The sequence below is a fragment of the Penicillium cinerascens genome (genome assembly GCF_028974065.1).
Source record: "Penicillium cinerascens strain IBT 15544 chromosome Unknown contig_5_segment0_segment0, whole genome shotgun sequence".
Taxonomy (NCBI): domain Eukaryota; kingdom Fungi; phylum Ascomycota; class Eurotiomycetes; order Eurotiales; family Aspergillaceae; genus Penicillium; species Penicillium cinerascens.
In genome coordinates, this window is record NW_026695294.1 from 1,273,194 (window position 1) to 1,285,406 (window position 12,213).

The following is a 12,213-nucleotide window of genomic DNA, read 5'->3' on the forward strand; positions in this document are numbered from 1 at the left end:
CCGAGTCAGAATTCTCGTTGAAGTATAAATATCTCGCTAGTCAGCATCCAATTGTGGCCACTTTCTTGAGGCCACCGTCGTTAATCGGTAGAAAAGAGCATATTTTTCAAGGACCAGAAAGTCGAATGAGATGGGAATATACAATGAATCGATTTATAGACTGAGAAGCATTGATATACGGGTTGGTCCTGTCTGAGCACTCCAACCAATAGGACCACTCTACACCTCCGCAGTATCAGAAGATTCTCGAGATCCACACTTCTGTCCTCTCCCAAATTTTCCACAGGATCATCTTACCCGATTTCAGAAGATATGGCTGAATCAGACAAATCCTCCTTTGAGCAGGCGAACGAGGCCGTTTCGTACTTGAAAAGCCGCCTGCCTGAGAGTCTGCAAACCCCGCAAGTTGCCATTGTATGTGGTTCCGGACTGGGCGGATTAGCAGACACCATTCAGACAGAATCCAGAGTGGAATACGACTACTCGTCGATCCCTCACTTCCCTCGACCGACAGGTGAGCCCGGTACCCAAGATAGACCGCCGAGTCGTGTCACTGACATCCACAGTTGCCGGGCATGCTGGGAAGCTGGTATTTGGCTTCCTCGGTCAGCGGATCCCCGCAGTGCTGATGGTCGGCCGAGCTCAGTGAGTACCTGTCACACTTTCAAGAATCTCACGACTGACGTGAGCAAAGCTACTACGAGGGCCATTCCATGGACCGGGTTACATTTCCCATCCGCGTGTTCAAGCAGTTGGGGGTGGGCACCGTTGTGCGTGAGTGTTTTTACACCGACATCCCTACAAGCCCCCGAGAACAATTTATGTAATACGTGACAGTGACAAATGCAGCCGGGGGCCTGAATTCTGAATACGGCGTGGGGGATATCGTCTTGCTGAATGATGCAAGTTGTTCTTTTCTCGTTCTGGAACTAGAGCGCTAACCGTTTGCCTAGCACATCTTCCTGGCGGGTCTAGCAGGTGTTCACCCTCTGAGGGGACCCAACGCGGAAGAATTTGGTGTTCGCTTCCCACCGTTGTCGGATGCATACGACCTCGACCTTCGACGCCGCGTATACCAAGCTTGGAAGGAAGTCATCCCTTCCAAGAGTACCAGGAAGTTACATGAGGGTGTCTACGCTTTCGTTGGAGGGCCCACGTAAGGACACTGCACCCTCTTCATGTACGTTCCCTCTGGCTGACCTCGCCTAGGTATGAAACAAGGGCCGAAAGTCGGATGCTTCGAATGTTGGGTGCCGATGTCGTCGGCATGTCGACCGTTCCAGAGATTGTGGTGGCTCGACACTGTGGCCTTCGTGTGTTGGCCTTCAGTCTAGTCACAAACAACGCCGTGCTGGCGCCGGTGCCTCGTGGAGATGAACACGAGCTTCAGGATAAAGCTGCAGGAGAGCTGAGTGCGATCCTGGAAGAAGGCAAAGCGGGCCATGAAGAGGTCCTTGAGGCTGGCCGTGCGTCCGCTCTAGACATGCAGGCAAGTGCTACCCGCAAACCCATATCGAGACACCATACTGACTCTGTTGACAGGGATTGGTGGTGCAAACTCTTGTGAATGCCTTTGGCCAGTAACAGACCGCAGCTTTGAAGATCAAGAATGAAAGCTGGCAACCCCTGGAGACCACTAACAGCTGATCGTTCCCGGGCCTTCTTTTTGAGCAGGCGGATACCGTGATCACTTAGTTTTCCGGTTCCGCTTTGCCCGTAGGTTATTGTAAAAGGCTTTCTTTCCACTCTGCTTTGTGCTCTGGATGTCACGATACTTGGATTCGAAGCGTCGTGACTCTCGCTCCACGGCCATTGTCTCCTCGACAAAGGTCTTCTTGCGATCTTTCTTTGCAATGCGGCCGCTGAAGAACTCTGTCGGACCCTGGATGATAGTTCCCACCTGAGAGAACTCCGGCGGTTTGGCTTTGCCGTTTTCCTTCTTGTAGTGTCTCTTGGGGTCAAGCACATAACGCATACGGAGGAGTTGCAGGTCCCTCTTGAGTTCGGTAGTCAACTCAGTCTTGGGGAGGTCAAACCAGTCCGGTCCAGCGGTAGGTTTCTCCTAGAAAGCGTCGACATGTCAGTGGATCAGGCTCGCAAACCGTGGACAGCAAGAAATCAATGATGATGTAGTATGCTCAGAGTAACTATGAAAAATAAAAGCTCTCACTGGTGCAGCACAGGCCAAGACGGACTGATTACGCCGCATCAAGCGCTCACGCGTTGGGAAAAATTTTCCTCATGGCAAAAGAGAAGGACGAAAAGACATGAAGTGAAAAACTCACCTTTTTCGGGTTCTTTGCACCAAGAGAGCGGATCGAATTAGATAGCTCCTTCTGCTTTGGGTCTATGAGCTGGGCCGAATCGACAGTGGCAATCTCATCACCCTGACGAACATACGGCTCCAAAGTGGTCCCCGAAGATAATTTGGGAATCCTCGAAGAATGTGAGCCATGGTACAGTCAGAAGCGTAGTGATTTTCACACACCTTAAGGAAGAGGCGTCGGGGTCCCCGGTGGATGAGACAACAGGACCGCGCAGACGTCCTTCTGCCTCCAGCAGGAGCTGTTGAATCTGGTCGTCTGTCAGGTCCACCTCATCCTGAGGCTGGACACTGGGCCCGGTATGAGCTATAACAACCATCCCTGCAGATCAGGGTGGGAGGTATTGTGGAATTGAGAAGAGCTGGAGGAGAGTGGGTTTTATAAGTTTTTTTTCTGTTGTTGCTTTCTCGGAGCGGACTAACTTGTTCGGGGGGAAATCTCGGGTCAGGTGGGGTCCTCGTGACCGTGATACTGCTAAGTACCAGGTACATGATATATCGCGATGGCTGCTAATAAAGTAAAGTACCTGTACTTACAGATTACCGCGTTCAGCTTCCTCCACCCCCATCCATAGGGATGACGTTACGAGATTTGGACGGAATATACGGAGCTAAATAATAAAAAGATGTAATTGAAATACGCCCACAAAACCACAGAGCGGGGAGGAAACATCCCGGCAAAGGGCGGCATTCGCACGAGGGGTTTGGCCGGAACCGTCAGACAGCTGAGAGGCACCTCCATGCTTGGCACGCTCCGACGCGCTTCCTCCGCCCAACACTTCCAGTTCGGCTCTCCAGTCTCCGATTCGTCGTCCCTGCGATCAACCCCTCTTCTCTTATTACCGCGAGGTGTCCGATCTTCGGTCGCGTTGCATTCGTGTCGCACCTCCAGAGCTTTCCCCCGAGCCTAATCGACTTTCATCTCAACATCGCTTCGCGCGAGACCCGACCATCCGTCATGGAGCCAGCTCCTCAGGGAACCGGGCAGCAACAGGGCCGGCAGCAGCAGCAGCAGCCTGTGTACGATATCAGGAATGGGGGCCACTATGGTAAGTTGCAGCCCTTTGTCCCCTCCCTCATGATGAAATCATCTTCGCGCAGCAGCCAGATCAAAGCCCCCATGCTGGCGGGCGCGTGTCGAATGGCTGATTTCGTCGTCGCATTTCATTTTAAGCATTCATTGACACATCATCAGGCGCAAGCGCGGCGGTATGCTAAAATGATGACCCGAGCCATCTCCGAATCCACCGGTGATCGCATAAGATATTGGCCGAACCATGGCTAACTGCAAGTGAACCCAATCAGCTCTCTGCGCAAGGATATGCCCCAGTCGCTGAACTCTACACTGGTACCTGGGCCAATGTCAGTACCCAGCGCGCCCTATTCTATATAACTTACCATTAACATGAACCAGGTAAACCAAGGTCTCCAAGGCACGGCCCGCGATATCCTGACGACCTATTGGCAGCACGTCATCAACCATCTGGAATCGGACAATCATGACTATAAGATCCATCAGTTGCCGCTTGCCCGTATCAAGAAGGTGATGAAGGCGGACCCGGAGGTTAAGATGATCTCTGCGGAGGCTCCGATTTTGTTCGCCAAGGGTTGTGATATCTTCATCACCGAGCTGACGATGCGCGCTTGGATTCATGCCGAAGATAACAAGCGCCGTACCCTGCAGCGTTCTGACATTGCTGCGGCTCTCTCAAAGTCGGACATGTTCGACTTCCTGATCGATATCGTCCCCCGCGAAGAAGCGACATCCCATGCTAAGCGATCGAGCCAGGCTGCTGGAGCGGCTCCAGGGCCTTCCGCTACGCCTGGCCAGATGCCACCCACCCAACATGGAGTTCAGCCACACATGGGCCCTGCGGATTACGGCTCCCTTGGACAGCATGGTCTCCCTCAGGACCAGGAATACCGCCCTCAGCCCGCCATGTACCCAGGGACAGTTCAATCAGACCCGACGGCCTCGTATGGCCAGCCTCCATCCCAGATGTTCGAGGGGATGTATGCCTACCCGCACCTTCCACCTCAGCAGGTACGTTCTACTACCCCTTTGACTGTCAATTTTCAAAACTAACTCTGGACAGTGAGGGACTTCTACAAGTACAATTGGTCTTTTATTGGGGTGATTAACGAATTTCCGCGTGTTTTAAGGCGCATCCAGGGACTTTAGGTTATATAGTCTCTTCCTTTTCTTCTTTTCTTACCAAGGGATGTTTTATGCAAAGCCCAGGCAAAGCTGATACAACTGGGGGTTCCTCTATCTTTCCTTTCCTTTTTTTTTTTTTTTTTTAATTCTCGACCGGGTTTGATTGCCTTCGTAATTGTTTCTGGGCATGATAGGATTCACATATGTCTTTCTGTACCTAGGTTCCAAGGATGTTCAATAATCTACTGAACTGGACCCTCCCATCGCCGGAAGAGCTCGCCTCTCCAGAAGATTTTACGTCTTCTTGAATCGTGAGGACAATGTCGCAAATTTATCGACCTTGGTCGGTGCTTGGACCGTGCGAGTAAGCCTGAGATCAAGTTAGCAAAAAGTCCAAGGCGATAAGGCAATCATAGAGCGCCATACTTTTCAAGCAGCAATGGACCCTGCATGGCGTCAACACGGCCATACTTCTTGTTCCGGGTGGAGACATCGTAAAATTCATCCGCGTTATCGGCCTGCATGAGTTGTACTGTTTGTTGCAACTCATCAAGGTTTTCGCGCAGAATAGGGACATTCAAACTGTCCACGAATTGCGCAAGGTATTCCACATCCTTTGCCAATGCAGTCACTCCGTGAGGGTTGATGCTCTTCACCTCCGGTGCGAGCGGTTGAGCCTGGGTAATCACTTAGTTGGATTCTTCGAATGACGCAGGAGGCTTTATCAGTAGAGGCTTACCAGGATCATGTTTGCGGCGTGGCTGAGAGCATCAAAGTAGATCAACTCTTTGATCTCAGTCGGCAGCCCAAGCAAAGTAGAGTTCATGATGTTGGACAGGAATCGAGTCAGGGTTTGCATGTAATTGCTAGGCTCGGTGGGAGGGTTGAGCCCCATCCACTCGTATTCTGCCGTCTCGATGAGGTCGTCGATTTTGGAGTTGACGACTTCGAAAATGCGCTTTTCGGCGGCTTTCTTATTATTTCGGAACTTCTCAGTGGCCTTTAGAGCAATCGAGGTACCCGTGGAATTTTGCGACCTTGCAGCCGCCAGAAGTAACTCCAGCTCTCGACAAGCCAGCTCAAAATGTTCTAAATTGATGAGAATCTGCACAATCTGGCCCAAGTACTGCGAGGAAAGTCGCTCAACCAGCGTGTCGCATACTTTCCGCGAAAGAAGGTCATCCAGTGCCTACAAAATTAGCAATGTGAGCGTTGAGAGCGACCATACAAAGCACACGTACATCCTTTAATGTGTCATCGATCACATCGGAATGGGAGAAGTCATCATTCGCGAAGAAGTAAAACTGGTTTAAGAAATTCCGAATGTCGATGCAACACAGCGGATACATCCTCGAGAATGGTAAGATGCAGGGGAAGCTGTAGTATCAATCAGTCTGACTGAAGACCACATGGAACGAAATGGAATAGAACGTACACTTGCTCCTCATGTGGCTTTTCGGGGCTATACCAGCTCACGTTGAGTACCTTTTCATACTCTTCCAAGGTCTGTATTGGCATGGGCATGTAATCATCCGTTGATACGATCTAAAGCTGTTAGTCTTATAGGGTATCATTGGTATGCCGTGGAATACTGTACTTCTTGGAAATCATCGCTAAATCTCCTCTTCAAGAGCTCGGCGTACTTTTCGAAAAGCTTCAATAGGAAGTCATCAAACACACCGACCGGGAAATTCCATGTCTGTCCCACAAATCAGCTCTTGGTATCTTCTGGTTATAATGAGGCTAACACACATTCATTGTCTGCATGAACAAAGCAATCAAATTCTTGATTTTGAGGATACTCTCGGCGTTGTCCACTTCGTGCAAGGCTTTGGATATCACACCGACTGCGGCTTGACACATGGAGTCCCAGAGTTCGTCAATCTAAAAAGTTCGAGTCAGATGTTCATCTGGAGATTCAAGCGAGGTGAAAGGAAGGGGAATCAAACATACGTCAACGGATGATCTCAGGTCCGGGACCCGTTTCATAGTTGCTCGTTCGACAATCGCAAACCCTGCCATTTCCTCGAGCAAATTATGCAAGCTTGCGCCGTCTTCATCGATGAGAGTGATAGAAGATGGAAGTAAGAGATCTTTTTGCCGACGACGAGTGTTGGCATACTCAATCCGGAACTTGTCCATTTGCCCCAGTGACTGGTGAATGTGCAGGCATTCAAACAGCGGTGTAAAGTCCACTTGGAGATCTTCGTTATGTAGGAGGTCGTACTCCTCGTCTTCGTCCGCTACAAGTTCAATTGCAGAGTTGAGATTGAAGTGCTCAAGGTACGGAATCTTCTCCGCTCTTTGCTTCAAGCGTGATTTCCGCTGATCGGTGTGGAAGAGTGCAATCTCCCCAAGATACTGCGACATCTCCCGGATGCGATACAGCCAGGTGTTTAGATCGGACATGACCGCCTCGGCGATCGCACGCTGAGTGGCCGGCACCGAGCGCTGAATCATCACCGCAATCTTGTACTGGGTGACCCCTTTCAGATGAACATTTTGCAACTCCTCCAGTGCACGCAGTGCAGCATAGTGATTCTTCTTCGCCAGCAAGTCGTGGACTTGATTGGCCAGGCGCAACACCTCCAGGCAGTCTCGAATGGCGCGCGATGTCTCGTCGATATTCTGTCGGTGGCCGCGCGAATCCACCAGGGCCTTCTTCTGCTCAGCGAGCCGTTCGGTGCTCGTTTGGATGGACTGGTTGAGGTCCAAGATCTCGGCCGTCAAGCTAACTGTCCCTTCCCGGATTCGAAGCAGGGAGTTGACCGACGACACGAACTCCTGGTGATTGGTATTACATATGCTCTCAATTTCGGCCTCCTTGTCGGTCGCAAACCGAGAGAGTGACTGCAGCAACTGTGGCGTACGATTGCCGACACTGTAATCGCGAATGGAGGGGATGAGCTGATCTAGGTAGTCGGTGTCGGAGGGCGAGATGATGATCTATTGGAAGTCAGCAAGTTCTCGGTGCAGATCCCCTAGGCTTCCTACCTGGTTTAGGACGTGAGGTTCTGCCATAGGAGACATGGAGGGCATAACGAGTTTGAACTTGAATAGCAGACGACCAAGTTGAAGACGCGGGTGTCGCGGAGTTCCTGGAGAAAGCACCGAAGGGGACTAGCGTCGCGCACAGGCCATATCGACATCGAACTATGAACAGACGTTCGACTTCAACTTCCTAGCTCCCAACTTCCTCTCCAACCACTTTTCTTATGTCTGTTGCCGGAGAAATGGAGAGAATGGCTGGATACTCTATTTCACAGGACCGTACAGTGACTTTGTCCTTTTGTGTCCCTCCGTTCTACCTAAACACTGCTAACCATACGTCCTAGGCCACTTCCATGCTCCCTAGTCAAAACACAGTATCTCTGAACTACAGTGAATGGAGCTTCAATGGAATAATTTACAAGATACCTCTGCAGTGGATTCACAGATGGCCCTCCCCACGGGCTACCGCGAGGCTGTTTAGCAACAACGCCATACATTCCACTACATACTCCTCTCCCCGTTCACAAGAGCTTCAATAAAAGCCAAAGGCATCAGGCACTTGGGCTATATCCTGGCCATGTGAAAAGCTCCTAGGATTTCATTGGCCGGATCAAATGGTTAGTTCCCTGACAGCCGCCAGATCGGGCGTGGTCACACGTCGCCGGCGACTCATCGCGTTACGTCGCCATGGATGAGTCGCCATGATCCCACAACTGTGCTCTCTCTCTGGTTTTTTTGTTTCCTTTCCACCTTCTTCCTCTCTCCATCCTCTTCCTTACGATCAGATATTCGCCTCTTTCATCCTGTCTTTTTGTGACGGTTCTTTCACACTTCTTTGCAACCGTTTCGCTAAAAGAAAACCGCATTCTTCAAGACCCATACATCAATCATGACCAATGCCCAGTCCGGGGGCAAGTTGCCCTCGTCTGGCTCTGGGCCCATGACCTCCCCCAGCTCCCAGCTGGCGGCTTTTTCACCTTTCCAGCCGGACCTGGGGCCTCAGCCCGACTCAAGTCCTTTGGCCTCCCGTGCTCTGGACTACCGAAACAGGTATGATCACTGAATGTAAGGCTTCATGTACCAACTGACGATTTGCAGGGACCCATTCAGAGAATGGAATCTCGTGGCTCAAGCCGGACAGCAGCCCCCGCACTCCGGTACAGCTATGGACGCCTTGATTCCTCCAGGACTCACGGGCCAGCCCATGTATCGAACCTCGTCAGATGCTACTTATGGTGTCCTATCAGGTAGATCTACTAGTCCTGACCGCCATGGGAACTTGATGAGTCCGACTTACTCACCCGCTCAATCTCGCACCATTGGAAGGACTCCAGCTTCACGGACGCATGGTCGCCGGTTCCTGGTTCGAAATGTCTCTACCGATATCGAAGGGTTGGATCTGATCAAACAGTTTCCCAAAGAGGCGGGTGCCCCCCAATTAACATCAATTTTCAAGGCTGACCGACCCTCAGGAATATCCAAGCATGATCGGCCCCCATATGAACGACCTCAACATCAAAGGTCGTTTCTACATTGGGTTCTCGGACATTCGCGAGGCAAAGTGCTTCGTCACTAAGGTTGAGAGTAAGTTCTTCGGCTGGGAGCTTATTCCTGTTTCTCCGGAGGTGTTCAACCGAGAGACGCGAGTCAACCTTCCTGTGCCCCTCAATTTTGATGATTCCGTGTTGGTCACTCTCTATTGCGGAAGTCGTTCCAGCGTGAGTCCAGCGAATGTTGTGAATAAAGTCAAGCCGATACTCGATCTCGTGGGAGATGTGCACTCCATCCAGGAAGTCCATTTTGGGCACCCATCGCGGGGAGCTCGCTTGACCGTACATGAGCTGATCGCCCGTTACTTCAATTCAAACAACGCTATGAATGCTATTCGTATGCTCAACGCCATCAGAACCGAGGTAGTCATTCATACCTCTCCACTGTCAATTTGTATTGTTGAGCTGAACTAACCGTCTTTCCACAGGACTTCGTCATGGAGGTAATCCCATACCATCCAGAAATGGAAAACCAAGCACCTCGCCACTGGGCTTCATCAAACAAATCCCGACGTTATGATCAGCCCATTCAGCCCGGGACTCCAGCACGGCGGGTGTACATGTCACCCGGTGGTGATCCTGATGGTTCGCCGATCCCTATTCCTGACCGTGGGTTGGTGAGCAATGTCCATACGATCGATCTGGGTCAGATCCACTACCAACAAGATACTCGTACGACGGTGGGTGCACACATGACCTCTGGTACTCTATAGATTTTTGAAGACTGACATGTTTCTTCTCAAAAAGATCATGCTGCGCAACATTCCAAGCGTCATGACTTGGGTAGGATGCTCGTTTCGATCTGAATGGATATCCAGAAACTAACCAGTCATTCAGATGGAGCTGAAGAGAATCATTGATCATACCAGCGCGAACCGCTACGACTTCATGTATTTGCGAATGGGTAAGCACTGATGATTCCTAGCCTGCCTTGGAATGTGTGGCTAAGCATTTACATTGCCTTTCAGACTTCGAAAACAACCAGAAGTGAGTAGCCAGCAGCAGCATTGCCTCTCTAGGAACAAGATATTGACCAGGGGTTTTATTCCAGCGTCGGTTACGCCTTCGTCAATTTCGCCACGGTAAGTGCCGATCCTATCGCTTTCCCGGGAAAGAAAATCACTGACCCTTTCTAGCCCATGGATATACATTCGGTGGGTATTCTAATGTTTTGTATGTATAGAAACTATTAACAGTTTCATAGTTTGTTGATGCCCGTGAGGGTTGTACCTGGTATGGACCCTGAGAGTTCTTCTCCGCAAAGACATCGCGCTGACCCTGAATCTCTAGGCCAGGATTCCTTCGCTATGATGACAAGATCGCCGAGATGTCGTATGCAAGTTCGTCAACACGCTTTCTCACCTATTTTGAGATACCCCTGCTGAACATGTTGAATAGCTGTGCAAGGCAAGGATGCGCTCGTGGAAAAGTTCCGGAATAGCCCTGTGATCCTCAACTCTGCAGACAATCGCCCTAAGGTAATCTTCCCGTATAATCCAATCCATCCAAATACTGACTTGAAGATAGCTTTTCCATATGGATGGCCCCTTTGTTGGCCATGAAGCCACGTTCCCGCCCGTCAGCAACTTCTACATCCTGTCCAAGGGTGTCGATCGCACCCAGAAGAATGGTAAGCCTCCTCTCGCTGTACTTTGGCAGCCTCTCGACTGATATTTGCAGGTCTTTACCGATCTGGACCTCGCACGGATCCACACATAGGATCTCGATACTATCGCTACCCAGACCGCGCTGAAACCCCACAGCGGGCTATGCCTGACCGGGATCGCGGATCCCCAATTCGAGCGCCTCGTTGTGTCTTCGACCTGGGTGCTGCCTCTCGCACCGCTCTGCAGCAATGGAATTCCACCCCGCGTGAACCCCGGTCGGGTTAAACGAACGTGGATGAGGATGTGATGAAAATGCGATTGTTTCTTCACTGCCCCTCATAAATCAAGGCGGTATCTTTATGTGACACCCGATTTGATCAACTTCTTTCTACCTTTCCTACGACTTCTCCTTCCAGTTGCTCCTGCTTGTCTAGTTTGAGAGCGGCCGAGTGCCTCTGGACTGTTGGCTGCTCCTCGGGCGCATTTTGCCCGGGTACCATTCTGGCTCAGGCGATTGACACATATTCCTGCTTTGCTCATTCCATTTCCATTTCCCTCTGTCTGTTTTAGTTTGAGAGCGGCTGAGAGCCTCTTGAGGCGTCCAACCTCTGGACTATTGGCTGCTCCCCGGGCGACTTTTGCCAGGGTACCATTCTAACACTAGCGGTTGGAAAACCCGTTTTGTACCCATTTCTGCCAGAAGTCATCACTTATGACATTCCATTGAATTCCATTGAACTTCATTGTTTGAATGTAGAATGTAGATGTAGTATAAAGAGCGGCCCGAGGATTGTTTACTGGAATCGGCATGTGGGGGCCCGCGGTCAAAACTTCGCTCCCCATCTTCTTCACCTTCTCTCCTCCCGGCGTCATGGACAACCAGGAAATTCTGGCAGTCCACTCGGTACTGCATTTGATCTATCATCGCAATAAGAACCAACACCAGGGTGCCAAGTGGTGGAAATGGCTGTCGATGCTGAAGCGCACCACCTGGGATCTGGGGTCGATGGACCCGACCAAAGCGGCAAGCTCTTATCGGCAGCATCTGGCGTCGCATCTGATTCCGAGATGTTATCTGTATGTCGTTTCTAGTAGACTCGCTCTATTAAGTCTCCAGCCCATACTGCGCAGACCCGTGCTGACCTGTGCAGAGCATTTTCCACCGTGGTCGCCGATACCCAGTTCGCTACACTTGGTATAGTATTACTGGCCGCTCTGGCACGTCTTGCCAAGGCAACGGGCGTGGACTCTAAAATGGCTGCTCAGGCGCAGCCAAAGATTAAAAAGATCACTCCCGTTGTGTCGACGGCAGATGACCGCGGTGAGCGCGTCAGCCGCAATGAGTGCGATGCATTGTCTGGCCCGGCCAAGGCCCCCGTCTCAAAGACAACGGCGAAGCCAACCGACGACAAATCTAGCGCGAAGCGTACGACGAAATCTAGCAAACGGAAGAAAAATGCCATAGACGATCTATTCAGCGGTCTGATGTGAATAGTCGTCTCTGACGCTACACGACACACGGTGCCAATACGGTTCAGACGTATTATGAAACATGGCAGCAAATTGTGTTATTTGAGTCCTGAG

At 51.0% G+C, this 12,213-nt stretch overlaps 6 protein-coding genes across 6 annotated transcripts; 4 read left to right on the forward strand and 2 right to left on the reverse strand.

The window, feature by feature from the left end:
• Nucleotides 1-312: 312 nt before the first annotated feature.
• On the forward strand, nucleotides 313-1,584 carry N7498_004931 (purine-nucleoside phosphorylase; the record flags this gene model as incomplete). The annotated part of the gene is made up of 7 exons (XM_058451993.1): nucleotides 313-514; nucleotides 567-645; nucleotides 695-774; nucleotides 838-902; nucleotides 954-1,156; nucleotides 1,210-1,489; nucleotides 1,543-1,584. The coding sequence occupies 7 exons, from the start codon at nucleotides 313-315 to the stop codon at nucleotides 1,582-1,584; spliced, it is 951 nt and encodes a 316-aa protein (XP_058308531.1).
• Nucleotides 1,585-1,687: 103 nt separating this feature from the next.
• Nucleotides 1,688-2,643, reverse strand: N7498_004932 (Fcf2 domain-containing protein; the record flags this gene model as incomplete). Its single annotated transcript, XM_058451994.1, has 3 exons — nucleotides 1,688-2,062; nucleotides 2,286-2,436; nucleotides 2,489-2,643. 3 exons carry the CDS (start codon nucleotides 2,641-2,643, stop codon nucleotides 1,688-1,690), a joined length of 681 nt encoding a protein of 226 aa, XP_058308532.1.
• A 638-nt stretch (nucleotides 2,644-3,281) lies between these two features.
• On the forward strand, nucleotides 3,282-4,422 carry hapE (CCAAT-binding factor complex subunit HapE; the record flags this gene model as incomplete). Its single annotated transcript, XM_058451995.1, has 5 exons — nucleotides 3,282-3,372; nucleotides 3,519-3,532; nucleotides 3,629-3,685; nucleotides 3,738-4,367; nucleotides 4,420-4,422. The coding sequence occupies 5 exons, from the start codon at nucleotides 3,282-3,284 to the stop codon at nucleotides 4,420-4,422; spliced, it is 795 nt and encodes a 264-aa protein (XP_058308533.1).
• A 353-nt stretch (nucleotides 4,423-4,775) lies between these two features.
• On the reverse strand, nucleotides 4,776-7,520 carry N7498_004934 (Rab GTPase-binding exocyst subunit SEC15; the record flags this gene model as incomplete). The annotated part of the gene is made up of 9 exons (XM_058451996.1): nucleotides 4,776-4,851; nucleotides 4,908-5,158; nucleotides 5,221-5,670; nucleotides 5,723-5,858; nucleotides 5,917-6,026; nucleotides 6,079-6,180; nucleotides 6,234-6,365; nucleotides 6,435-7,427; nucleotides 7,476-7,520. The coding sequence occupies 9 exons, from the start codon at nucleotides 7,518-7,520 to the stop codon at nucleotides 4,776-4,778; spliced, it is 2,295 nt and encodes a 764-aa protein (XP_058308534.1).
• An 841-nt stretch (nucleotides 7,521-8,361) lies between these two features.
• N7498_004935 (putative meiosis protein MEI2) lies at nucleotides 8,362-10,914 on the forward strand (the record flags this gene model as incomplete). The annotated part of the gene is made up of 14 exons (XM_058451997.1): nucleotides 8,362-8,522; nucleotides 8,571-8,864; nucleotides 8,929-9,385; nucleotides 9,451-9,702; nucleotides 9,770-9,805; nucleotides 9,860-9,926; nucleotides 9,991-10,009; nucleotides 10,074-10,104; nucleotides 10,159-10,176; nucleotides 10,227-10,255; nucleotides 10,313-10,362; nucleotides 10,421-10,500; nucleotides 10,550-10,652; nucleotides 10,703-10,914. 14 exons carry the CDS (start codon nucleotides 8,362-8,364, stop codon nucleotides 10,912-10,914), a joined length of 1,809 nt encoding a protein of 602 aa, XP_058308535.1.
• Nucleotides 10,915-11,500: 586 nt separating this feature from the next.
• Nucleotides 11,501-12,120, forward strand: N7498_004936 (uncharacterized protein; the record flags this gene model as incomplete). Its single annotated transcript, XM_058451998.1, has 2 exons — nucleotides 11,501-11,706; nucleotides 11,781-12,120. The coding sequence occupies 2 exons, from the start codon at nucleotides 11,501-11,503 to the stop codon at nucleotides 12,118-12,120; spliced, it is 546 nt and encodes a 181-aa protein (XP_058308536.1).
• Nucleotides 12,121-12,213: the final 93 nt, after the last annotated feature.